The sequence below is a fragment of the Oryzias latipes genome, chromosome 21, assembly GCF_002234675.1.
Source record: "Oryzias latipes chromosome 21, ASM223467v1".
In the NCBI taxonomy this organism is placed as follows: domain Eukaryota; kingdom Metazoa; phylum Chordata; class Actinopteri; order Beloniformes; family Adrianichthyidae; genus Oryzias; species Oryzias latipes.
The window spans coordinates 6,678,810-6,706,774 of NC_019879.2; the positions used below are offsets into that span (position 1 = coordinate 6,678,810).

At 37.7% G+C, this 27,965-nt stretch overlaps 2 protein-coding genes across 3 annotated transcripts in view; both read right to left on the reverse strand.

The window, feature by feature from the left end:
• Positions 1 to 6,979, reverse strand: part of znf385b (zinc finger protein 385B) — a 64,930-nt gene extending 57,951 nt beyond the window's left edge. The window contains exon 1 of the mRNA XM_011489282.3: positions 6,791 to 6,979. The gene's annotated coding sequence lies outside the window, so the exon portion shown is untranslated. The remainder of the gene's footprint in view (positions 1 to 6,790) is intronic.
• A 4,983-nt stretch (positions 6,980 to 11,962) lies between these two features.
• On the reverse strand, positions 11,963 to 27,871 carry cwc22 (CWC22 spliceosome associated protein homolog). Of its 2 annotated transcripts, none has more exons than XM_011489284.3 (20): positions 27,750 to 27,871; positions 26,506 to 26,562; positions 26,196 to 26,404; positions 22,695 to 22,960; positions 22,053 to 22,307; positions 21,716 to 21,844; positions 20,859 to 21,027; positions 19,406 to 19,459; positions 19,187 to 19,322; positions 18,556 to 18,762; positions 18,378 to 18,440; positions 18,205 to 18,294; positions 17,820 to 17,901; positions 17,550 to 17,610; positions 15,814 to 15,891; positions 15,351 to 15,503; positions 15,142 to 15,269; positions 13,873 to 13,974; positions 13,592 to 13,764; positions 11,963 to 12,756 (listed from the first exon to the last, which is right to left on the reverse strand). In XM_011489284.3, exons 2-20 carry the CDS (start codon positions 26,558 to 26,560, stop codon positions 12,350 to 12,352), a joined length of 2,817 nt encoding a protein of 938 aa, XP_011487586.1. In that variant the 5' UTR covers positions 26,561 to 26,562; positions 27,750 to 27,871; the 3' UTR covers positions 11,963 to 12,349. The 2 variants fall into 2 exon arrangements, with proteins under 2 accessions (XP_011487586.1, XP_004081486.1); XM_004081438.4 differs by having other exon boundaries at positions 26,196 to 26,407; positions 27,750 to 27,870.
• Positions 27,872 to 27,965: the final 94 nt, after the last annotated feature.

Genomic DNA, 27,965 nt, shown 5'->3' on the forward strand with positions numbered 1-27,965 from the left:
ATGAATTTGAACGTATGTGTTTTTTGTAATCAATTTTTATGTCTAATTATCCTATGTTTGATATATCTTTGTATGGATTAAAACTTCTATTGTGTGTCTTGTTTTTTATATAATTTCTGCTTTGATTGCTTGAAATAAACTATTTCCAATCCAATCTTTGTTTGGAAAGTTTACATTTCTTTCAGGTTTTAAAACATTTGTGATGAGAAGAGTAAAAAAAGATGTTGTCCTGCTTTGGTTTTACACACAATGGTTCACCAGAAAGTACTCCAGAATTGAGCCAGAGACAGAACAAGAACCGGCTCCGTCCTTTGTGCTTCACTTTTTTTTTAATGCTGTTTCATGTTCACGTCCATGTACCACAGGCCCTTACATGAACCTAACATGCAGTAGACTCTCAGAAAACCTTGAACAGAGTCACTGGATGTAACTAATGAGATTAGGAGCAGGAAGCCTGTTCTTTCTTCCACTGATGGACGGGACATACAGTAGTCTGCTAAGCTAAGCTAAATAGAGACTGATGTGAAAGTGGTACCTATCATTTCATCTGTGATAACAGCAAACAGGATTGCTCATTTTCTTGTGTGATTTTGTGACCTAAAGTCCCGCTCCGATCATCTTTTGATCTATTTTCAAAGCGTACCCAGTGGTCTTTTAATCATGATTATGTTATGAGAATTGAAGAAAAAAAACTGTGTCGTTTTCTAGGACATAGCTTCTGCAGAGAGGCAGGAGTTCATTAAAAATTTTGCCTCCGAGATGTGGGCGGGACTGTCGATGTGTAGTAAGCCCGCCCCCAAATCCCGTCATCTTTCTGTGTACATGCTCTCCTCCTAGCTTACAGCCCCTCACATCCCCCAACCTAACACTACCGGTGCAATTAGATTTAAGTGTCTTTTGTTTTGTTTTGTTTTGTTTTCCATATTTTTTTTATCTATGCATTTCATCATTACTGTAATGAGTTTTAGAAAATCTGTGTACAGTCTTTGTTGCTTTGACTTCAATGCTTGAAATCAATCGATCGATCAAATCAATCAATCAATCAATCAATCAATCAATATTGAGGCTATCTAGCCAAATAGTACTACAACTAAGATTTTGTATTTTACATAAATACAATAAAGGCTCAGAATAAAGTAAAGAATAAAGTCTGATAACTAACAGTAAAACTTTCATGACTCCTGTGTGTGTGTGTGGGGGGGGGGGGGGGGGGGGTGTGTGAGAGGGTTCAAGAGCAAACACTTCATCACTGATGCCCCACTTACACACACATACACTAACTCACATGCTAACACTTTGCCCACGCTCAAATTCCCACTCTGAGCTCACTATCATGCACCAAATTGTGTTATTATTACAATCAATCAATCATATTTTATTAACGGCATCACTTATTCATTGACACACGACAGGACATTAATTTAAAGTTTCCTTTACAGAGAGCAGGTGCAGACACTCACACACACTTGCACACAGGTAGCTCCATAAATCACTGCAGACAGAATGGGAGTAATCAGGTGACTATATGTTAGCAGCTTTTTCTGCAGCAAACTACTCCACATACTGCAGCACTGTGCGGTTGCGGCAAAGACATACAGACGCCTACGAGGTCAAAGTACTTTCTGATGTCAAAGGACAAAGAATTATCAGTGTGAGTCTGTTTAAGAGAATTTATTCAGCAGCTCTATGGAGGCTGGGAGTTACATTAAAGATGCAATCAGGAGTATGTCTGGGACACTTTTACAGAGCTTTACTGTTTCTCTCCAGTTGCGGTGTTAAGTTAGGATAAAATGATGTGAGTTAACAGACTGTTGGACTTATTAACCTTAAATAATAAGATGCCAAAACCCTAATTTATCTGTTGGTGACATTGATATAGCTTGCACTTCCTTATAGACAAGCCTTCACAGGACATCGTATAGGAAAAATCCTGTAACATTATTGTTACAACAGGATTTCAGAACTTAGATAACATTTGAAAGCTAGCAGCAGCTATCCTGGATATGAAGTTGTTTATCTTTTAATGCTAAGTTTTAATAAAGTTATTTGGAGCCCATCTGCACTAACTTAAAAACTTGGAAAAAATAACATGATTTGTAATAATTTCACTAGATTTTGCAATTTCTTTTTATTCTGCACTCATGCTTCAAGGTGCAACATGTAGAAATGACATCATTTATACAAACGTAATTTTAATAAGTTCGTGAAAATTACTTTAAGTATGACAGGGATGGTGCCACAATTACAAATGAGTTAAAACGTGCATGCGTTTGATTTTTTTCCTTACTTTAATAATTTGGTATTTTTGTAAAAGAATTCATAAAGACAAGATTTCAGAATTATTTTAAAAAAATAGGATTTAAATAAAGACATACTGAATGGTTTAATTTTGTGGAATTAGAAAGATTTTTTTAAATTATTTGTGTATAACAATCAGAGGTTGGGAGTTTTTTTTTAAGTTTTTTTTTAAATAAATTAAGGGAATTGAAACCTGTAAATACCTATTTTTGTTGTTTGCATGCTTTACGACACAAAAGAATTTGAATATACATGAATGAAGACGCAAAGGATCCAAATAAAGAAAAACTGAAAAGGAAGTGGCAGTGGTGCAGCGGTAGGGCGGTCGACCCATGATCATAAGATTGCAGGTTCGATTCCCGCCTTGCACGCCCATGAGTCGAAGTGTCCTTGGGCAAGACACTGAACCCCACCTTGCCTCTGGTGGTAGGCAGGCGCCTGTGTTTGGCAGCGGAGCCGCCATCAGTGTGTGAATGTGTGAGTGAATGTGTGTGTGACTGGGTGAATGGGTCTGTGACTGTAAAGCGCTTTGTCCTTGTAGGAAGAAAGGCGCTATACAAGTATACGCCATTTACCAATTTAGAAAATAAAAAGGTTAAACTTAAAGATGGCCAAAATCAAAAAAGACATTGTTTAAAATTGGGACAAACTGTGACAAAACTCAAACCTAGGAACTGTTGGCAGGGAGTAAACCTTCCTCATTTCCATCATTCCTTTGTTTACACGCTCTCCCGCTAGCTTAGATCCCCTCACAACACCAAACCAAAAAAATTGATAACTGAATAACTGAACTATCCAGCCGTACAGTTTGGAACCAGATTCCAGGTCAGACGCGGAAAACGAGGACTTACATGGATCTATTTGTCTGCAAGTGAATGTAGAGGAATGGAGCGGAGCAAGGAGCTTGTGGCGTGCTAAATGTACTTTGTATGCAACAATTACAAGCTTTTCCCAGCAGCATTTTTTCATCTGCTCCTGATTCACAACGATCTGAGTAAAGAAATACTAAGAAATGCAATTTTAATCTCTTTATTTCATTTATACATGGCCTCCATCATGAGCAAAGGGCTACAAGAGCATGTTAAAAAAATAATCTTATTGGATTGGGTCTTTGAAAACTTAAGTCAAGCATGATTATAAGACAGGGAAGAAATGTGAACAAGAACACCAACAAAAAAAAGGTTAACCTAGAAATAAACAAAGAAGTTCAAACCAAAAAACATTTTCCCATAGGAACGCCTCATACTTACCAGCAAAGTAGTAACATAGTAATTTAAATTGGCCTTAAGGTCACTGCAGAATAAATTAATACTGCTAACATCTGCTAACATCCTTCCAGTTTTAATAAGATTTTCAAAGAGAGAAAAGGGAATGGATCTTGAATGGAAGTGTCCCAAAAGGCATCCCAGAACACAGAAGACAAGTCCTGCTAGTACTAATGTGCAGTCTTTGCTCCACCAAAACAGGGATGAAGTTGTTTCGCTGAGCTTATTACACCTGCCTACTGTGAGTCCACACAAACGTCTAACTACAATAGATTTAATATAGAAACAACAGCTTGTGCCTGTGTGTGTGTGTACGCGTGTGTGTGTGAGTTTGTGTGCTATCTGCAGGTTTCCAAACTAATCTGCCCTGACGTAACAACATGCTGCTTCTCAATCTGCCCACCGCTGTGGTTCTGGCACACACACACACACAAACCCTGTGTGTTTTCATGCTGTCATACTCTATAAATAGGTAAAATTGATTCGTGTGGAGGAAAAAAAAAAAAGCAAGTGTGTTACAGTAAGAACAATCTATCTGAACTAGAAAACTCGGCTGCTCAGGAGGAATAAATGACATGTTTGAGCAAAAATATTCACTGAGCAGATACGGCTGAGGCAAATGCCTAAAATTACTATTTCAATTTTAGGTTGGGGGCGTTTAAGTAGAATATCTTTTACTGCTAACGAATGTTGTGCCTTTGAGCAATGAATTAAAGATATTCATAAAAAATTCAAAGAGATCGCATATTTCAATTGAAGTTCCCCGCATTTTATATCTGTATTTTTAATATCTTTAAACATTTGCAACAATCTGGATGTCAAAAAAATGGATCTCTTTAAAAGAAACATTAATGAATTAAATTTCTAATGTGTATAAATTCCACCATGTAACACTTTTTCAGTTTCTCTATATAGATAACTATTGAATTTTGTTAGCTTCAACAACTACAGTTGTACACTTTTATTGGACAAACTTGTGAACGGGTTTCTTTTCAGGATGTCAATATTCATCGACTATTTTTCTTTTTTTTACCATGTACTTTTTATTTAAGGTAATAAGGGAAAAGCAGCAAAAAGCTTGAGAGAGAAATGAAGAAAAAGAGATGGGATCCAAGTCAATTTCTGTCACCTATGTGAATATTAACAGCATCCCCATGTCAGACAGAGGTCAAACTCAGACCGTTACGTGTTGTGTGAGTGTGCGTATGTAATTGTGTTGGTCGGGTCGTATCTGAAACCTGTTTTGTCCCTCTTGATGCACAGAATTTCAGTTAAAAACTTCAGTTAAAGTAAACTACAGTTTATTTGAAACAATGACATGCTTTCATGATTTCACATGAAGAAAATGACTCCAATTGCATGAGTTCTTTGGTGCTTTGTGCTCCTTATACTCAACAAAATCAACCAATCGTTTTATCTTAAGTGTTGCCATCGATCCACATGTCGATCAAAACGAAGCACAATCACACGACGATGAGGAGAAAGAACACAAAAGCTCATCGTCGTCATTAAGAAACCTATTGTTTTCAATAAAACGGCACCATTACTCACAGCTAAAGCTTGAAAGGAATAAAGGTAAACTAACTAAATTACAGCTCACACTGGACAAAAGTAAAAGCAGTTTGTGCAAACTGGAAATTGAAACTAAACAATACCAGTGACTTTTGATACACTGTACAAACTAATACAATTTGGCTATGCCATTGACTGTATACGAACACTGGACTGAGTGACATCACTCTTAGAAAATGGCTTCCTTCTGGTTCCAAAAGAAATGAAGTCAATCCAGTTGCAATTTTCTACGGACACCGCCATATTGGAGCCAGGCATCGTCAGCAAGCAGTGATCGGTCATTGTTTCTATGGCAACCACTCTCATCAATCAGGAGTGAGCTTGTTCCAAGGCCACACCCCTATACCCTTTGAAAAGTAGATAATATATGCATCATATGCTTCATAGGTTCAACATTAGACCACATACTTTTATTGAGGAATCTGATTGGTCGGTTTATAACTTGAAAAAACAAAATCATGAAAAAAAATAGAATTAATAAAAACATGTTTTAAAAAAAGGTAGCAGAGCAAGAATGGTAATTCTGACAAATAGAATGCCTAAATAGCTGTTTATTTCTCTATAAAAGTCTGTGGGATTTTGGCTTCTTGCAGCCAGCAGGTACTTCCTGTTTGGAACGCCAGAGGGGGGGTTGTCACGCAGTCCAGGTCTATTACAGTCAATGGTCTATACAGAGGGTGGAAGAACATTATATGATAGCAATGGGCCACCTACCTAAATGTTGTATTTAATGCCAATAACTGAAAAATCTCAATAAATGCATGAAAATAAAACACCTTGGTCTTTGAAGCAACCCATGCAGCCGTCTGTTTATATTGATGCAGAAGGACAAAATATCATTATTCACTCTGACACATTTGCTTTTGAAGACATTTTTCTTTAATTTATAGTGTTAATTAGTTTTTTTTTATTTTTTATTCTATTTGAACTAGTCTTGGATTTCACATTTCTTTATGAAACCTACTTCTTGGTGCTGGAATGCATCTAATTTTTTTCTGTTACAAGCAGACAGCTTGGATTAAAAAATGTATTTTAACTGATAAGTTTCTTTATAATTCCAATGCTGTCGTATGAAACACATCAAAGGGTAGTTTTTTTAAGTAGTCCAAAAAAATGTATTATTTGAAAAATATAAGCTTTTGCTCTCATAGATCAATAGATTATTCTGGATCTTTATGCAACTTATCCTATAAAATGAACTAAAAAAAAGAAAAAAGAAAAAATTCTCTTCTAAAATTTGAAGAAAATGAAAAAATATTGAGACTTATGACGACGGTGATAAAAAAAACAAAGGGAGGACATCAAATGTAAAAAATAATAAGTGTAACATGCAAAACTGTCGAGGGATGCCTCCAAGTTTGATAGAATTTAAGTTCTAAAAAAGCACATTAGAAAAGTTTTATCAAAGGCAAAAAATAAACTGCTGTTTTATTTGACAATTTACAAGATTTCTAAATAAAAAACCTGTTTTGGAAGTTGGACTTGCTTTTTTTTAGTCCAAGAATCTTTAGAGGGATTCGAGCACAGCTGCTCTTTTTATTTTAAATATCTAAGTAAAACTAAATGATTTATTTTTTTTTTTTTTTTGTGAAAATGATGTGTAGCATTAGGGAAATAATAAAAAAAAATTAGTCTAGAGGAGCAAGGTGACTTACCGGAGAAGGATGGAAGAAAGTAGAGTCCTGTTGGTTTGACGCGCTGAAAACAAAACACGCGTTTGTCCGTCTGTCTGTCAGTCACCTGGAAATGATTCTGAGTTCGGAACCGGAACGGGTTCTACAAACATCCGAATCCGCGTCTGGTCGACACAATCAGTCATCGGTCCTACGAACATTCATCCTCCCGCGCGGACGCAGCCGAACTCTGCCGGAGCAGAGCGGAGTGAAATCCACACGCGCATGCGCATGAGGACGCAACACCTTCCCCAAACAAACTCCTCTGCTCTGCGTCTCATCTCTGTCCCGCACCAAAGGACCTTACCACTGACCAAATGCTGGGATGAAAGCTTTAACATGAGCAGAACTCCTGACAAAGACAGGTATTTGATTAAACTACCTTTTACTTGTGGAACTGTTAGTAATAAAACATACAGCCACGAAGCCAACAACCTAAATGTACCTGCTTGGGGTGTTGACATGTGAACAGCTGATAAGATCCAGATGAGATGACACTGAAAATAGTGGCTGTAGTGTAAAATGTCATGCTGTGTTTACTGTCAACTCACCTGGCTCAAGTATGAAGAAGGATCGTGAAGCCGGAACCAGAACAGCTGATGGTTGAAATCTTTTTTGACCCTACATTGTTGTGTCATATTTGATATTGGCATTTCAGAGACTCCCTATCTCATTAACGTAATCAGCATTTTCCTTAAAATCCCATTGTTTATAAGTTTGTCCATGTCTTCTGCCCTGCAGTGGATTATCATTCCACAAGAGAAAGTACAAAGGCTTTTTTTTTATTTATGTTGCTCATTTCAAAACGGCTACTTCCATGAAATGGACATTGTAGACGACTGTGAAAAAAACCCTCAAAGGTCAAATGTCATCACCCATCAACCCATTTTTTTTAACATTTTATTTTGATTTCTGGAAAATACTTTTTTTTTTTCGAAATGTTTCCTTTTTATTTTTGGAATTGCATTTGGATTTCTGGACTTTGCTTTTGATGTCTAAAATGTTCTTTTATTATTTTGTTTTGCTTTTTAAATTGTCGTTGTGATCTTTAAGTTTTTGTGTCAAGTGATTTGTTGGTGTGATTTGCACTTCAAGCCCACAGTATTTTTGATTCTTGAACTAACATTGTTGTGTGCAAAACTTACCACGTCACTTAAAGTATCAAACAATCTACATCTCTTTAAAAAAATGACATTTCAATTTTTGTGGATTTAATCAAAGGGATTAATAGCATCCTAATTCCCTCCAAAACTGCAACTTTTGTCAATTTTTGATGTAGTTGGTTAAGAAGTTGGCAAAACTCTAACATTTGTGAAACCATGCTTTGGTGCTTTGTGTGCATTTGTTTCCATCCTGTGAAGCTGTACGTTTAAAAATAAAGAAATGAATGACTGCTTGTTCAATGCTTCAATATCTAATTATCCTAAGTTTGATTCGTCTTTGAATGAATGTATGAACGTTTATTGTATTTTTTGTGCATTATTCTGTGATTCCTTGAAATAAACCATTTCAAATCAAATCAAATCAAAGAATAATTTAATTCTGTTTCTTTGGGAAATGACAGGTCATCCCCTGTAGGCTACATGATTTTTAGTTTTTTATTGAAATCAGACCTTTGTTGAATCTGCTCTAATATCTAATAGGAGCTGCTCTGTTCTTTTTGTCCCATTTTCTCTTGAAGCTACGCTCCATGATGCTTCCACCCCCGTACTTTGCAGCTGGGATGCTGTTCTGAGGGCTGCAGGAATTATGGCCAAATATTCCAAAAGCTGAGAAGAACGTGCAATCACAAACATTTATTGGATTGCTGCTTGCTGTGCAGCCTTTGTGCTCAGATCATGCCGGCACAGACACACTTTTAAGGCAGATAATGAACCTATTTTCCTCATCTCAGTCAGAGTTTCTTCATTCTTTTGCCATTTTCAGGGGGGACGTTGGGATACTCATTTCCTTCCAATTCTCTTCCAAATGCTGCACTAAATAGATATTGTGTTGATATTGTATTTTGTGTGTGAGAAAATAAAAATATTTACAGTGACCTTTGGGCATGCAAGTGAACAGACATGTGAAGATTCACTGATTTCTTGTTCTGAGTTGACATTGTGCTGCCATTCATCTCAGTTAGGACCAGTTAACCTTTCAGCAGCTTATCATGCTAAAACCGTATTGTGTAAATAATTCTCAAAACTTCAAACTTTAGAGAAAGTGAAAAAATTCTTTAAAAAAATCTTGGAATTACAGAATTTCATGAGACCTGAAGAGCTAAAATTACATTCCATCTTTTTTTAAATCAATTCAAATGTTGGGAAGAAAAAAATTGATTTTGGCATTTCTTTGTTTACTCCAAAGGTAGAAGATGCCAGATCTAAGCTGATTCAAACTACAGGTCACATCATGAAGCTCTCATAAAGGGGATTTAGTTCTTCATGAGACATAGAAGTTAAAATGAGGAGGAGAGAACATACTGAATGAATTGATTCCTTAAACTCACAAAAGTCTGTGTTTTTAGTTTGTGGTGTCTGTTCTACTTCAGCTGAAAGAGTTTAAAGTTGAACCAGTCATCAGTCAAAGTAAGTTTGGGGTTAACTGAGTTCATATTCTTCAAGTGAGACTCCAGGAGGAGGTGATATTCACACTTTAGTGAGGAAACAAGCTCCGTGACCTGCCTGACCTTCAGTGAAATGACTCCTATATTTGACCTCCTGTTAGTTAGCTGTCATTTTTCATGGTTGCAAAACAAAAAATATGAATCCATAGCTTTTTTTGTAATGTTAATCCCTCAAGGTTGAATTTTTTTTTTAAACACTAATTTATTTTGACTTAAAACAGATGCAAGTATTCTGACATTCCCGCGCAGATCAACACTCCTCTGGGACCAGCTGAGTTAAGTGCCACTCAGAAACCCACATTAAAGCAGTTCCTGGAATCGAACCACTAACCTGCAGGTTGATATATGACCAATTGGTTGTTTGTTTTTTTCTTTTATGTTAAGCCTTCACTGGCTCACAGGGGGCCATAAATAGATGTTGTTCTGCTTTAGTTCTGGTGCAGCAAATTTGGTTGTTTTTAGAACTCGTTCTATCACCTTGGAATCAAACCGGTCCATGTGCGGTTGTTGCTTTTACATTTATTCTCGGATAGAATACTCATTGCATGCTCCTCAGTTTAGAACTTTTAAATGGCAGAATTTGTTGAAGTTAAAAAGTAGATACGATGTAAGGTGTTTTCTGCTCTTATTTTTGTTTACCATAAGTGTATATGCTATTATGCAACCCAGAAAATAACTCGGTTCATAAAAATGATATAAACCCCCTAAATAAGTTGTGCTTAGCTGACTTTGTGAACTAATCTAAGTTTTTTTCTTTTCTTTTAAAAATTATGTGGAAATATTAACAAGATCTATGATTTTTTTTAAATGACACATTTAACTAAAATAGAAAGACAATTGCGCTAATTTTCAGGACAAAATTTGACCTATTTTAAATTTTTTAGATTGTTTTTAGATTCTCAGAGTATTCTTCCATACAGTAAACACTAACAAACATCAGCCAAAATAGTTCATTATTAAACTGCTGATTAAAACAAGCATTCTTATTATTCATAAAGTTTTGCTATAACTGTAATTTTATGATAAATATAAGTATCAAGTTTATTTCTGGAGCGTTTTGGGCATATTTTTACTCTATAACTGTATTATCTCTGATTATGAAGTGGTGGTGTCCACATTACAAAGGTGGAGGACAGGCAGATCTACCGTCCACACCCCCATGTCTCCTCAGCTTCTCCTCTCTGAGGTTTCCCAGAATTCCTCGCAGGTCCCGATGGGTCTGTTCCCGTATTTGCTGCGGCAGCAAACCAAAGCTGGAGGCTGCAGTGCGGCCAGCCAATCGCAGCACATGCCTGCAATAACCCACTTCCACACGTTTCAACACCTCCTCTCACCTTGAGCATCAAGGTTGTCCAAAGACACAGCAGAGATGTTTGGAACTGAAGGAATGGGGGAAAACGGAGGGGGAATTTCAAAAAAGCAATTCATGTTCACCATTGTTTGACTTCAAGTTAAATTTCTGGTCCTTTTTTTGAGCTTGAAGTTGACCTGGTGAACACAAAAAGGTCAATCAAGATAAATTACAACAACAAAGACAGAGGATAATTTAGTTTAACCTTTGTTGTCAAAAGGTTATTAAATATATTTTAAAAGTATACAATGTGTATGACCTAAAAAGAAAACACAAAGCAAAGATCCTTTCAAAGTATTTTCTGGCATAATTACAGCTAACTTTAAAACCATATTCTTATTTTTTTGTTTTTCCAACCACTGTAAATGGTTAAAATTAAAAAGAAGTTGGCATTAATACATTATAGAGAAAAACAGATATAAATTCCACTATCAGAAATAAAAATGTCTCTCAAAATGTCATCATTCAGTCAAAAAAAACGGAGGATTTGTTCCCTAAACGTAGACCAATCATTTTCACGGCAGAATCTTTGGAAAGCTGAAGTTGAATGAGTTGAGTGGATGTTTTGTTTTTTACTGTAAAACCCAGAGATGTTCTCCCTCTGGACCACTTGGCGCAGATTTTACACCCTCTTTCCAGCAGAGTCCTCAAACTGCTTTAACACTCGGCAGCTTCACTGACACGTCTGCTACAGTGAAGAAATGTTAAGTTGTTGGTGGAGATCTGCACAATTAGATCTAACAACAAGAGAAACATTTTAAGCTTGATAATTGTAAAATTCTGCAAAAAAACCTTTACTTAGAGCCCCTATTCGGTGAAAGAAGATTCATGAAATCAAATATAGGTAAAATCTTGGAGGGGTTTTGTAGAGAATCTTGTTAGATTTTTAGGCCATCCTTAAATTAAAACTCTTCTTTCCAAGTAGATCAGAAATCAACATTTCATCAAGGTGACATGCAATGGAGAGAAAACATTTATGGTGGTCCTTCTCTCTTTCACTTTATAGTTCTTGATCATTTCGTGCGTTCTCAAATATTCAATTCATTTCAGACTCTTTTGGGTAGTAAAAAAATGACATCTTAGCAAAAGAAATGTCAGGAAATTTCAGTTGGAAGGATGCAAAGTTCATTCCCAGAGAGCTTCATGCAGGTCAAAAAGTCAGGCTCCAACTAAGAAAATAAAAGTACACACAGACTTTGTTCATCAATGATACGTTTTTTTATTTGCAAAAGTTTTAAAGAACTTAATTTTTTTTGTAATAAAGAATTAACAATATTTGCCACTTTACGGTTTCAATGAAACTGGCGCCACTTTGACAGTTTTTACAGCAGAAAAAGGACGAACTGTTCCTTTAAAAGCTCCATACCAAAAACAGATCTCCTGCAAGAAAACTAAACTCTTTACAAATGAGCCAAAAAGACTGGAAAACTCACAATTTACAAAGAAACTTCTAAAACAGTTTAGATCTCATTTCATAGAGAAAATAAAAGAGGAAAATAAGCGGCGGGTCCCGGATCGACAGCAGCAGAGCGGTAGCGGTGGGTTGAAGGAGGTCATCCCTCCCTGCTGCAGGTGTGGAGTTTTATCTCCTCCTGCGGTCATCTCTGTTTCTGTCTCGGTTTTCTTTATTCCTCTCCCTCTCCCTCTTCTCCTCAACCTCTCTCTCCCTCCCTCTATCCCTCCCTCTTTCCCTCTCCATGTTTCTCTCTCCATCTCTTGCTCTGTCCATTTTTCGTCTTCTGTCCTCCTCCTCCTCTGATCCTTCGTCCCGCCTACGCCGTCGGGAGTCCTCGTGGGCGCGCTCGGGCAAATCTGGTGCGTGCTTCCTCTGGTCCTTCCTCGCTGCCTTCTCGTCGTCATCGTCGTCTTCATCGTTGCCCCGCTTGCTTCTGTGTTTCCTCTTGTCAGGTTTCTCCTTCTTCTTGCTCTTTTCAGTCTTTTTCTTCTCTTCTCTGCGTCCTTTTCTCTTTTTGTGTTTGCTGTCTGAGTCTGGAAGACAACACGGGGGAAAAAATGGTGTGAAAAGTGTTTATTCACAAGTTAAAACGTTAGGGCCTGATTTTATAGTGAAGCTATGGGATGGGAGAGATTGATTGACAAGGTCAACAGCCAATCAGGAAAAGAAAAAAACAAGCTAAACAGAAAAAAACAGAGACTTCTCTTTTGCCACTTCTCTGTACTATTAAAAATAATTCGTTTGTAGAAATCACAGGAAACTCTAGAAGATTCTTGGTGATTTCGTGAGTTAATTATGAACCTTTTGATCCAAATTTGCAACAAACCCAGACGCCCCCAAACTTACCTTAATTTAGCATCTACATGAAAGCCAACAGTGACTTTTTTTTAAGCAAAAAATATATTTAGGCAACTAGAAGTTAACAACAATTTGTCACCTTAATTTGTTGCTTTATCTTAAAAACAGATTTCTTTCCACATTAGCTCCTCTGATTTGTTCCAGCTGACAAAAATCCAATTGAATATAAGCCAAAGTTTAGACATGATCTGACTTTTCTCCTTTCATTTTTGCAAGAACATTCCATTTATTCTTAAAATCTTGTTTTGAGAATTAATGGTGGATTCCAGGTTCTGTAGCTACTGAAAAACTATGTTCTAAGTCTTAAATTCTTTAAGATTTATATGTGTTCTAGTCATAGTCTGGGCTAAAGTCGGTGCTTCTGCATCAAAGAAGGACCGCAGCTGTAGTTCAACTCCTTAAATATTATTTAAAAAAAATTATATAATCAGAGTATATAAGGAGCTGCTAGTTTCACCAGTACAACTGCAGTAAAGAGAAAAACAGAAGCTTCTCTGTGGCTTGATGTACCTGAGCTGCTGGAGGAGGAGGAGGAGTCTGATGAAGAATCAGATTCGCTAGAAGATTCTGAGGAGGAATCTGAGGAGGACGACGAGGAAGATGAGGAGTCAGAGGACTCAACTTCCTGGTTCTGGGTCATGATCATCTTTGGAGCATTCTTCAAATGTTCCCTCAACTCATCTCTGACAGAGAGAAAACGTTGGTGTTAAAGTCGCTCATTCTGCAGCTAAACAGTTAGAGGGAAAACAAAAGTTAGTCTGATGAGTGTGTGTGGAGTCTCTGCAACTCACGTCAGTCCTCCCAGACCGATGGAGGTGAAGAAGTTGATGGCAAAGCGAGTGTTTCTGGGATTATCACGAGGAAAAAGACCTTCAAAGAACGGCTGCAAAGTCCTAAAGGGAGAAGTGCAACAAGGTTTTAATGGTTTATTTTCTGCTTCTTTAGATGCGATACTGTCAATACAGTACACAATACAGGAAAAAGCAGCAAATCACATATACCAGAAATTAGTTTTACAGATCTACAGTTTAACACTTTAAAATAGCTTAAAAATCTTCTTACGTTGGTAAATATAAATAAATTGACATAGTATTTCTTTATGAGATTAATAAAACTGTCTATTATTGCGTAAAGTTAATTGGTTTGTAGGGATTTTATTGATATTTTGTTAATGTAATTATAGGGGAGGGGTACTTCTGTCAGGTTTAGTTTAAAAAAAAATTACTGAAAGATTCAAACATTGATGAGCTTCTGTGTATTATTTGAATTTATGCCATGGTCTGGGTGAATACTCGATTCTGATTGGCTGCTGGGTGTGCATTAAAAAGTGATATACCACAGGATGACCGCACGCTGAAAGAAGAAGTTCCAGTCACATAGCTTAAATGTTTCGTATCACTGCGCCGGCTTCTTTAAAACAACCTTTTGCTTCATCGATTGGACAAAAACAAGCGGTAAGAGGAGAACTTTCTCTCTGAACTGATTCTTTATTCAACCCATCGGAAAGATCAGCATATATATATATATGCATATATCGCCGAATCTTGACTGCAGCAATAGTGCAGCGCTACGTGGACTATTTGTTACGTGGTGCAGCGTAACAAATAGTCCGCTTTTTGTAAGAAAAGCAATTCAAATTGGTAAAAAAACAAGAATTAAGGACTAAAAACTGGTTAATATTTATTGCTTTTGTAAGTGACCATGGTATAAGCGGGTTAATGGTCTTCGAAGTGTGCGTTATTACTTTTTAACGCACTTCGTGGAAGCAACCGTCCGACGCAAAGGCTTCCTAGGCGTGGGTTAAAAAGCGATAATGCACAATTCGTCAGCCATTTAATTACACATTATACTTAAAAACCTAAACCTTTTTGTAGTGGATGATTAAGATGGTGACTTCAATGCTTTTTGCGAGGTAAAATTGCATCTACTTTTCCTAACTTGCTGTATTCCTTTCAGGATTATGGGGATGCCCTGGCCACACCTTAGCTCGCCAGTCTGTTGCACGGGCCTCGGTAAAAATGTTTAGTTTATAAAAAAAGGGGGAGCGCATGAGTGCCTACGTGTCTTTCAGCCGTTGGTTGAGTTTGGGGAGGCCCATGTAAGCACAAAGCTCCTGGAAGAGGATCTTAACAAAAATCCTGCTGGACGATGTGGTCGTCTCCTCACTCATCTTGATGCACTCCAACACCTGGTTGAAAACCGAGAACAGAAGGTTTAAGCAGAGGAAACTGCGACTGGACCCCCCGTGTAGATGTGTGTGTGCTCTTACACTCCACGGTACGGAGTCTGTGTAAAGCAGGTGAGCGAAGAGGCGGGCAACGTTCCTCAACTTGTTGGTCTCCAGCCGGTGAATCGTGTCGTACTGTTCTGCAAATATGGCCTCAAAACTCTCCATGTACTCCTTCTTTAGTAGGCAAAACCTCTGCAAAAGCAACAATCACATTTCTAAGTGACAGACTTAGATTTCTGACCCTATTTCATGAAATATGCATTAAAGCCTAAGTATCTTTACATCAAGCAGACGGAAGTATGCTCTAGTTCTCCTAGTGTATAAAAAAACAAACATTTGCTTAATTTTCCACTTATCTCATGGTCTGACTAGTTTGCAGAAGCTTTATTAGAAGCAGAGACCCTAACAGGACAGCACTGGTGAGTGGGAATGAGGCTCTTTATTTAGCTAAAATACCGCAATTGTCACACTTGTTTGTTGAGGTTGTGTTGCCGCTTCTCACCCCCGCTAGAAGGCCAAAGAATTTCTCATAGGTCCTCTGTTGAGCGCAGCAGTCCAGGATCATGTTACACAGCTCCTTCTGCACAAAACATAGTTGGAAAAACTAGACTTTAATTTCAAAATAAAATAAGTTCAGCCGGACAGCAGCCTTGCATTTTTAAAAGTGACATCAAAGGTCCCAATACTTCATAGAAAGAAAATAAAAACAGCTTCACACATCTTATATTTGCCTATAGTGTTACTGAGCTCTAAAATAAAATCACCTATGAGACACAAGAGAGCTTCTTTCTCCTTTTGTATACAGCAGTAAAAGTATGAGGTGGTTAAATCTTAAAAAAAAACTCATCAGACACAATTCCTCTTCACCCATAAGAACCCAGAACCAGTTTTCTTGTTTTATTTATCACAAACCGAGTGGACCACAGAATCCATTTCTGACATTTTTGTCTGACAGTGATGTCACCATCAGCTAAACTGTGGTCATTTCATCAGCGCGACCATCTGCTTTGTTGAGGACGGATGAAATCAGATGAAAGCTGTTTGGTTTTCTTTGACCTGAAAATGCATTCAGGTCAGGAAAATATCACCGGTACCAAACTGTTGTGATGAACGATACTATAAAGAAAGTGTATCAGCACAGCAAATGGGGAAAAATGACTGTCGTCAAAGATGAATGAATAGTTCTTGTTTAAATGCAAAAACTAATACGTGTCAAACTTATTTTAAACAACCTCAGCAACCCACTGAAGTGAAGAACTTTTCAGAAGAGCGGCGAGCGTTTTACAGCACCGAGGCGTCAGCTCTGCCTGCTGCACAGCAGGAAGATGTGAATTGCAGAACTGTCAGAGTTAACTGATTAGAATAGCATCTATATTTAGAATTGTCTTTTTAATATACTTCACTCTGTTTCAGCTGCAGATTTAACACAGAAAAGATGGAAGAAAAGAGCAGACAGCTGAAGCTCCACATCTCAACAATGTGGACCCACTGTCCGTGCATTTCACCGCTTTTGATGGTTTTTGAATCTTTACATGAGCTAAAAAGTTTTCAAATGTTAGAAGAAATGTGTCTCTTCATGCAGTGCGACTTGAGCCTTTCAAGGCTGCATGCCTGGTTTTCTTTTTGCTTGTTGGACATTAAATATGCGGAATAGTAAAGTTCTACGCCTGCAGGTGGAAGAAAAAAGAAACCAAGGAAGTCATGCAAGCCTTACAATTCCTAAATATTAAGTTAAGTAACAAGTAATATGTACAGTCTGGTAGAAACATGCAGATATACCACATTACTTCATAAGTGAAAACATTTAAATAAACTTCCAGATAATTCCAAAGGCTTTGGTTGAATCTGCGTAATCAGGATTTAATTACCAGACTTTAGAAAAAGCGTTTGTGCCCTGAAGGGCGAGTCAGAGGGGAAAACAATGTGACACCAGTACGGCAGTGACAGAGGAAAATGAATGACAAAGCTTCTGCTTTCTCCTAAACAAATGGTTTAGCTACACTGCTCTGTGTCAAAAGAAAAACATATATTTTCACTTTAAGAGTTCAGTTAAACTCATTTTGGTCACTAAAACACCAAATCAAAGAAAGGTTGGTTTACTTTCTAGAATGTCTGCAAAGCCTCTCCTTTAAATATAGAAGTTTGCTTCTTGTTTATTTCTTGTTAGCTTAAGTTTTGCTCATCAGAAACTTGCACTGACAGAATACTGAGATTTAAAATCAGGATCTGTGGACTCACAGTCTGGCTGTCAGGAAAGTCCATCTTTATGAGCTTGTGAGCGCACTCCTCAAAGTCCAAACTGTGAAAAAGAAAAACACACACAATCCATCAAAACAAAAAAATGAAAATTTCTCACAGTATCAGTATAACCCTCAGTGGTTTGAAGGTTCTCTAAACACCTTAGCTACTCCATAAAGCTATTAAAACGTGGATACATAACTAAACATGGACAAAAATGTCCTGTTGAGGATTTTCATAGTGGGCATCGCTTTGTGTCTGCAAACAAACCTGGACTGTATGGCGAGATAGATGGTTCTTCTGAAGGCGACCAGGTTGACTTCTGTCTTATCAAAGATGGTGACCTTCTCACCTGAGAGCAGGTAATTAAAAAAAGAAAAAAACAAGGAGAGTCTTCAAGGAAGCATCTGAATAATATCAAATACCAGACTCTTCTAAAAATAGCATTAAAACATGTTCATGAATATAATTACCAAATGGATTTTAAATCATGTCATTTATTTGTTCCTGATACTTTAGAATAAACCTCACATCGGTCAAAAATTAGTAATCAGAATAGAAAATATTTAAATCAAATATATTAATTTGTCTGGTAGCATTTTTTTTAGCAGAATGACCCTTTATCTAACTAAAATAAAAAATAAAAAACACTCACCCTCTTCTTCCTCCTCCTCATCGTTCTCCTCCTCCTCCTCACTGCCATCACCTTCATCTCCTGAATCACTGCTGCCTTCATCCAGGATGTCTAACAGGAGGCGACAGCTGATTGGTTCAACAGAGGATGCTGGGATGTCTCATTCTGCAGCTCAGGCTATGATCATTACTCACCTCTTTTAATGGTTTTGTATTTCTCCTCATTCTCCAGGAAGTCTGGGTCCATTTTGAAGACATCTAAGTGAACAGATGTGGATAAGAGTCGTTCTAAAAGGAGATTTGGGTTTTTTGTTTCTCTCATAACAAAACAGGAAATAAGAGCTACACCCCATCCGCTACACCCAGGACTCACTGAGGGCATCTTCTTGGTTGTAGTCATCTTCCAGAGGCAGCATGTGGGTAAACTGGTCTTCCTCATCAACCAGGTCCAGACCATCTGGGATCACTGGGTGGTCTTTGAAACCATCCTTCCTGATGGCAAACATCACTTCAATCATGTATTGGACCCTCTTATCGATCGACGACTCGTGGAGGACATTCCTGAGACGCTCAAATATGGCTGAAAAAAAGAAAGGAGAAACGTTTTCACTCAGAGGCCCCCCCCCCATGCAAGTCATACTTTTGACTGTTTTAGTTCAAAGGTGCAGCTCATATGTGATGATTTCAGACTACGGTAGTTGCTTTTATTTCTTCATGTGCACATGATGGAAACGTCTGACATTTATAACTATGTTATTCTAATGACCCTTTTATTGTCAAAGACAACTACTTATTTACATTTTTTTTAATTATTATTCAAATGGATGTTACAAAAAAAGACAGGAATGATTATCGACTGGTATAATAAAGGGATGGATTGTGTTCAGGTTACTTTTCCCCCCCTAAATGATGTTTAACCTGCTGCAATTATCAGAGCAGAAGTTTTTCCTAAAGATTAAAGCCGATTTTTTTAAAGGGTGTTTGAAAAGGCTTTAAACTCTTACCATTAATTCCCCGAGGAGAAACCTCGGTCAGTTTGAGTCCGCACTCTTTGAGGAAGGAGATGGCGACTTCCACGCTGTCGTCGGTCGGACGCTCCAGCAGAAGGGTCAGCATCTCCAGACACAAAACCTCATGAGCCTTTAGGGGACGGGGGAGAAGTTTGAGATCAACACCAACGCTGAAACCTGGAGTTATTACAGGTTTTAGAGAGAAGAACCTACAACGTTCTGGTTGATGAGATGAGCCACAAACTTGGAGGCTGTCAGGCACTGTTGCTGTAAAAACAAGAGGAAGGAAGATTTACAAACACAACAGAAGAATCAAGAAACTCAACATTTAATGGTACTTCATTTTCCTCCATTAACTCTTGAACGGAATTGAGAGACACTTTAACACATTGAAAAATGCTCCAAGTTCTGCCAGTTTTTTCCTTTTTGTTTTGGTCCAGTTTCTGCTGCTTCATTACTTTGGACTCAGTTTGGCCTCCGTCTGTTCATACTGGCAGCTTTCCACTTATCTAAATAAAGATTAAACGGTTACGTTTAGACTTCCACTGATCCTGCTTTAAAAAACAATGCTTCCTCTCTAGGCAGAAGAAGGACATTTCTGTAGTTTGCCTTTACTTCAGGATCGATGACGGAGGTGAATAAAATATTGTTTTTCAAGTTAAATGGATTTATAACAGAAGAAACTGTGCAACGACACCTATCTTTCCTCAAGCATGTGGATGCAGCATGACTGCTCTGTCCTCAACAGAAGGAACATCATTTTGTAAGAAATTTGGCCAAAAAGGTAATGTATGCAGGCACAAAATAATAAACAAAGAACAATCCAATCAAACCTGAATTTTATTCAGAATTTCATACTATGATGCTTTCATCTTTTTTAAATGAAAACAACTTAAAATAATGGATCAAATAACAAAAAAAACACTCTAAAAAGAATTAATGCAATGTTGAGTTAAAGAAAGACTCCAAAACAGGGATTTACCTTATGTTACTGTGTAATTCATGATAATTGTTTTAAATTTAGGATCAACTGCAATGAAGTCTTGAAGACCCACTCCGATGAAAATTATATTTTTAGTGTTTTTAATATGTTCTTGTGGCATTTTTTTATGACGGAGGGCACATACAAAAAAATTAAGCTTAAAATTGCATTTCTGAGTGTCTCTTTATTCAAATCAACATGAATCAGGAGCAGATGAAAAAAATGCTGTTTGAAAAAGAGAACATTTGTGACGTAGCAAATGCGCTGGGCGGGCCATAAGCCTCCTGCTTCAAGCTCTCAGCAACAAGGAGGGGAAAGGGGGCGGCGTTGCTCCACGCCAACCGTAACACCCACAACTCTGAGGCATATTTCTATTGAACTATCACTGCTCTGCAGAAACTATGTCCTAGAAAACGACAGGTTTTTTGCTTTTGGTCAAAAAACTGCACAATATTTAATTAAAAGACCAGGGGGACGCTTTGCAAATAGATCAAAAGATGATAAAAATATGATAATTTTTCACATGCAGTTGAAATCAGAGATTCAAAACAATCAAATAATTCAGAGCTAAAGATGAGCTACAGGAACACGTTTTGCTTAGTAGCCCTTCAGATGGGAAGCACACACAGCGTCTCTACTATCTGATGAAGATGATGCATGACTCAGCAGAAACGACAGAGACACCTTGAGGTTGCGGCGGTAGCTCCGTCTGAAGGTCAGGATGAGGCGTTTGAGGATCAGCTCTCCAATCTGAGGGAACTTTGAGTTGATGATGGCAACCACAGCAGCGTAGACGTGAGTGAAGATGGGAGAAGCTGCCTGAGCTTGCAGCACCGATCGAGCCAGCAAACCCCTGACAGAAACACACACAGAAAGGAGGCGTCACACAGGAGCTTTGGGACTTAAAACACACACATCAGGTCCAGATGTTTGACTCCTATAGGAAAACTTAGAAATAACATTCAAAAAGGGCTGCACGTTATGAGGAAAACTGGCGATTTGCGATATTAGTGATCAGTTTTGCGATGAGGATATAACTTGCGATAAATCAACATATAGCAAAACAACTAAAAACATAATTTCCATTTCACTGAAAGAGATTAATTTAAATAAGAGTCAACATAACTTAAATTACACTCCAAATGACCCCCGCCTACATAAGAGGCGAACATCTAACATAAAAGGCCTCCATCTGATTGGTCAATGTTGTAAAGGGTCCATCTGAGAGGTCAAATGCAGAAATGGATTTATTTGATTCGTTAAATACTTTAAGGTGTCATAGGACTGTTTGAGCACATTGAAGGGAACCATTTATTGCAATTTTTCGCCGTCTTTTGCGATATGCGTATTGTATAATAATTGATTTGCGATTTATTTTGCAGGCCTACATTCTAGTTTTTTAAATTATTTGATAAATAAAAATGACTTAATAAAAGCAACGGAAACTGTTCTTCAAAGCAGAATATCGTATATTAGCCTCAGTTGTTACTGAGGTTTTTCAGAAGTTATGTGCAGTGTTTTTTATCTGACCATAAGCTCACCTCCCTCTGACGATATTTTCGTGTAGGAGCTCCTGGATGATGTTGACGATGTTGGACACGTTGACTTTGTTGATCAAACCGTTGATGGACTTCTTCAGAGCCTCCCAGCTCATCCTCTGATAGGCCAGGCTGTACAGGCAGGCAACGAGTTAATCAACTGGCTAATAAACTGACTTCAGCTGCTGAACAGACAAATAAATGAAATAATAAGTGATCTGAAGCTGCTAATAAAACGTAAAAATGGTGAATAGCTTGATAAAAACCTGCCACTAAAATGGAAAGTTCCAGAATGGGTTCATACCTTTAGTTAAATAAAAGGTCTTAATCTCTGTCTCACCTGCTCTTGTCAGTGATTTGTTGCTGCATCATGCGCAGCTTGGCAGGGGGAATGTAAGCACCCCCGGTCCTGGTCAGGATCGGATCAATCTCCTCCTTTTTCTTCTTAACGGGAGGCTTTTCGGCAGAATCTGGCTCCTTGTCATTGGAAGGAGAAGCGGAGCGGCCCCGCCTCCTCTCACCGGACTCCATATCCCTGTTGCCTCGCCAATCAAAGCGTCCATTTCTATCGTCGCGTTGATCCTGGTAGCGATCCCTGAAAATCAAAAATATTCAAAAGGTTTTGTGTCAAACCCGTGAAAGGTTCGATTTCTTGAGACTCACGTTCGTCCAATCTGTTCAACATTAGTTCTAAAGAGTGGATTTAAATATGTTAAAAGACTTTACAAAAATAATTTTGACCCAAAAAAAAGTTAGGTCTACAAATAAACATGGGGAAAAAAATGATAAATCCAGCAAAAAAAAGAACATCTAAGAGTAAAAATAATTATGACAAACCTTTGATTTAAAATAAGATAATTCTAAACTAGGGTACCCTAACATATAAATCCACAGCTGCTTAATGAAATTCAAAGAAGTTTTTCCTTCTATTTAAAAGAAATAGGATGAAATCAGACAGTGTTGGTGTGTGTCTAACAGTTACCGAGCATAATATCTTCTGTTAGAACGGTCTGGGTTCCGGTCTCTAGATTTGGACCTGGATCTGTCCCGTCTTCTGGACCTCGATCCGTCTCTTCCCCTGGATCTTGATCTGGATCTGGATCTATCACGACCCCTGGACTGAGATCTTTCTCTCTCCCTGGACCGGGGTTGGTCTTTCTCACCCGACTTGGATCTGGATCTGGATCTGGATCTGGAGTTGTCCTTTTCCCTGGATCTGGACCTTGCTTGCTCTTTCAACTCCGGTCTCTGAAAGACACAAACATAGGACAGTTAATCAAGACTGCCAACTTAAGCTGTTCACATCATGCAACTATGTGAGCTTTTGGGTTACCATTACAAATCAATCTAAAAAAACAAATATTCCATTTCTATTGATTAAAAAAAGACATTTTTTTGCTTCCAAGCTTTAGTTCAGTTGAGTGACGGAAGCAACTCTGCAGTCCATCGTCTGTCTACATCCGTCTGCTTTAAATAAGAGCCTGCAGGTAACTGGAGAGCTCGTCTCTCAGAAAACAGTCATTGCCACAAAGTCTTCTTTCATTTGTTATTGTCTCAATCAGTACTCCAGTTTTTGCTCAGATATCCTGGGGTGCCTTTCTTCAATAAAAAAAAAGCTAATTTCCCTCTGCCTGAAATCTCAATTAAGATGCTATTTTTTTTTAATCTGAAATTATTAATTACAAGTAGTATTTAAAAGAATTTAACATCAGATAAAATATGTTGTATTTAGTCACAAAGTCAAGGTATCTATTAAAATGATGCTCATGATGGCAGAAATGCTTAACTAAGATTCAGATGATGGCAGATGGAAATGATATTGCATCTTTTTTGGCAGCTTTCTCTGCGAGTTTGTTTAAACTAAATGGTGGTCAGTTTTCATTCATGAAACCTGAAGACTTTAAATCAACAATGTAAAAATAGTGGATGTGCAAATGTCTACAGTACATAAAGCTTTTCTGGGGCACAGTGTACTCTTTAAACTGATAATAGTGTGACATCAGAAAAAAAGAGGACATTTTGATCATTAGAAAAAGAAAAAAAGCTTTGAAATGAATTAAGACAAGTATATAATAAGGACACTCAGACATTCAAGAAGAAACCTTTACAAAATAAAAAAGTTAATGACAGACTTCACACATTTAAATTCCAGATGCATCTGATTTTGAAAAGCCAGACAGATAAAACATGATTTTCCAAGTCTTTAGGATTAACAGCACAATGTAATATATTTAAACAGAGAAGTTAATTTCAATAGTTTATTTATGTTGACTCTTTTTTTAAACTAAGAAAGACAAGTGGAAAATTATCATTAAAAGTTGAAGTTTTTTCTTCTTTTTTTCTCCTTTAAGGAGTCTTAAATAGTATATTCAAAACAGACACTTTCTACATGGAAAAGAGTATTAATTTCCATAATTCATTTCAAAAAATTGAACTTTTATAGTGTAAAGGTTTGGGGCCCACCATTTAATTGATTTCAAGTGTATTTGTTTGGGGATTAATTGGAGTTCCAGCTCATAAAACCCACAAAAACAAGATTTCAGAAAATCTGAATACGGTACTGTGGGGAAATCTCCCCTTTTGCAAGAAGATAAAGACGGAGGTCATGATCACATGAAATCCATTAAAATAATGTATTTTCAAAATGATATGTCGATCTTCATTGCTAGGTTGGGAATCCCTTAGCCTTAACAACTGCCTTGATGCACTGTGACATTGATGCAATCAGCTTGTGGCGTTATGGGAGCCCAGATTTTCTTGATGCTGCCGTCAGCTCTTTTTTTGTTTGACCCCATACATTTTCAATGGCCTTTAGGTTTATCGAGTTGGCAGGCCAGACGAGCATCAAACCAGGCTTTGGAGCTTGTAGCGATATGGGCGGGGTCTAAGTCCTGCTGGAAGATGAAATCTGCGTCTCCATCCAGATCCTCAGCAGGAGGAATCATGAAGTCTTCTAGAACAGTGGTCCCCAACGTTTTTAATGCCACGGACCGGTATGACGTCACAGAAAGGTTCCTAGGACCCGTCTTGAAACTTGTAGACAGATGATTATGGTCGCTATGCCATGATAAACAAGTACCAGAGTCATGGCAAGACGAAGCCTGAGCTTTTATTTTTACACGCATGACATCGTACAGGTGTCATCATCCTCTCCCCTTCCCACATTCATGGTGCAAAAAAAAAAGAAGTACTGTCTACTAAATGTAGCCTTCTTTTTTTGGAAGTGGAAGGCTCCTCTTCTGTTCCCAGGCTGGGTGTTTTCCCCTTGGCAAAGAAACTTTCCACAGACGTTTGTTTTTACTCATTTTGCTAGATCCTGGGTTTTATTTTAGCTGTAACCTATCACATGATCGAGAAGAGCGCCTCGGCCTGCATCAAGAGTGACATAAACGGATAAAACAGATAATCGGGCAATTTTTCAATATAAAACATCTTTCAGATTCGGAAATAAATAAAACGGAAGTAATGCAAGCTTCTTTTTTTTTTCTTCCTCCACGGCCCGTTAACAAATGACTCACGGACCGGTACCAGTCCGCGACCCGGGGGTTTGGGGACCGCTGCTCTAGAACATTCTGCTAGACGGAAATCAGAGTTTTCCAACACCAGTGCTGGAAATTGCAGCCCAAATCAGGACTGACTGTGGAGATTTCACACTGGACCCCTAGCAGTTTGGGTTCTGCTCCTCACCAGTCCAAATAAACGGCACACTTATCTCTCATAACAAAACAGGACCGTGGACCGCTGGCCAACAGTCCAGTCCTTCTTCATTTTGGCCCCATTGAAATGTTTCCTCCGTTTGTCCAGGCTCAGAAGTGGTTTAACCCGAGGAACCCGACAGTTGTAGCCCATCTCCCACATGCGTCTGAGTGTAGTGGTTCTTAAAGCTGTTCCTCCCCCCCATTCCACTCTTTCTGGATTTCTGGAGCTTCTTTAATCTTTTGATAATCCGCTGAAGCCCACGGTTGTCTCTTTTGCTCCTGCATCTTCTCTTGCCACATTTTACCCTTCCATTGAACTTTCCAGTGATCTGCTTGGACAGCTGTGAACAGCCAGCTTCCTTAGCTAGGAACGTTGGTGACTGATTACCCAGACTATGGAGGGATCAATGACGGTCTTCTGGCCAGTTGTGAAGTCTAAAGTCTTCCCCATATTGAACCTTGATTTTAGTAGGTGATTAGTTGATGAAACCCAATTTAAAACATTCATGCTAGCTAAATTTAGGAAAATATTTCCATAGTATTCCAATTTTTTTTGAAATCCTGTTTTTTGTGGGTTTCATAAGCTGGAATCCTAATTTATGCAAAATAAATAAATAAATAAAAAAATCAAATAAATACGCGAAATTAATTAAACAAAGGGACATGAGATTAGATTCTATTAAAGTGTATTTTTTAATGCAATTATGGAAATGAACATACTATTGTTATGATATTCAAATTTTTGGAAGTTGATTGTAAAACAGTACGTATATGAAATAACTCACTTTGATTTCAGCAACACTACTCCGTATCTTCCTTAGTGCACCATGATGTTCATCTTCACTGCTGCTGCTGTCTGAGCTGCTAGAGTTGGGGCTCTTGGATGAGTTCCTGGACATTGGAGACTTTCTTTGTGGAGACTGCTGCTCTTTGGTGCTTTCCTCCTCTGCACTAACTTGTTGGAGTCTCCCATCAGCTGGATTGGATTCGTCACCTGCTGTACATCCAGAACAGACCCAAATAACAATTTGATATCAAATCAACTGATGCCGACATTTGATTACTACACTATTGTTCTGGCAGTGTTTTACTCACCTCTAGGTGGTTCATTTTGAGGAGTGGGACTTTGGCTTTTATCTGAAGAGTCCATCACTAAAAGAAAAGGAGGCAGAAAAATAGTCAATCTCCTGTATAGTGAACGGAAAACATAAAATCTTCTTTCACAACACAACTTAAAAGCATTTAAAAAGAAGAAGAAAAAAATCACAACATTTTTATATTTGACTATCTATCTCCCATCAATGCAACAGTCTTTTGTGATCAATAAACAATTATGAGGGATGACTTTTTTGGGGTGGTGGTGGTGGGGATGGTTCTTAAGAAGGCCAATAAAGTAAAAAAGCAAACGAATAAATAAATAAAAACCTCTTTGGAAATCTAATCAGTAACCAGAACATCAGGTGAATTCTAAATGTACAGTAATATTGGGTATGAGCAGAGCAAGACTATAAGTGACATTAATAATAATAATAATAATAATAATAATAATAATAAATGTTGACTTGATTTTACAATCCAGTTTAATTCATTTAGTACGGAAAAAGTTTAAAAGAATGAGAATAAGGTACACATGGGTTGGTTGCCCATGAATACTGGATTAAGAAAAGAGCCAATTTATTTTTCTTATTTTGGTAAAACTTCAAGTGCACTAATGTCCTTATTCTTACTTTCAAGCAGTAGGAATCGAACTAAAGTGTCACCCTGGCTCAAAGTTTGAGACGCCTTATACTCGGACTTGTTTGTTTTATGTGGAATCTCCAGTTTAACTTAAGGGCAGCCATACATTTGAAGAACTTAGATGGCAAACCAGTTATTTTGGAACCACACCAATCATGTTTTTTTTAAATGTAGTAATAAACAGTTTCTGAAGTGGTAAGGTCTTTCAGATCCATGGAAAGAATAAAATAATCAGCGATCCCTAGTTGCTATCTATTTTTTTAGGTATAATTGTGTCATTTTATTATCCACTGAGCTAACAACAGGTAGCTCCAGGAACACTGAGAAACAAAATACCTACAACTAATCACAAGTCAAATATTAAGCTAATAAATATCAACACTAGTCGAAAATAAAAGATTTGTTTAACAATGTTATAAACAAACTAATTTTTACACCAGAGACTGACGGCAACCATGTGAATCTGGATGAGCTACTCGGCTAACTGCTAATGCTACATAAACGCCAAAAAGATACACGACTAATTTTTAGCTAGTCTGTTAGTAAAACTAGAAAATCGTTCATTCATAGTCTTTGAATTAAAACTATATTCCGTTACTTGCCGTTTAGTAGCCTTCAAATTCCCTTTGTCGACTATATTTCGAAATGTCTCTTTACTGTCCTGTTAAGGCGGAAAAACTTAAAATGTAGTTCCGGTTCACAACGCGCATCCGGATTTCACAATAAAAGTTTTCTTGCTGTGTGGAACAGCAGAGTAACCGAGGGAATGGATTTGTTTAATAAGTTTGACATGTCATACTACTGACGTAATTTGTACG

Excerpts from the sequence above, each read along its gene's own strand:
- cwc22 (XM_004081438.4), bottom strand. The coding sequence starts at position 26,560 with ATGGACTCTTCAGATAAAAGCCAAAGTCCCACTCCTCAAAATGAACCA. Across the intron at positions 21,028-21,715 it reads GAAAATATCGTCAGAGGGAG|GGGTTTGCTGGCTCGATCGG; the intron begins GTGAGCTTATGG and ends TGTTTCTGTCAG. Across the intron at positions 18,441-18,555 it reads CAACCAAGAAGATGCCCTCA|ATGTCTTCAAAATGGACCCA; the intron begins GTGAGTCCTGGG and ends CTGTTCACTTAG.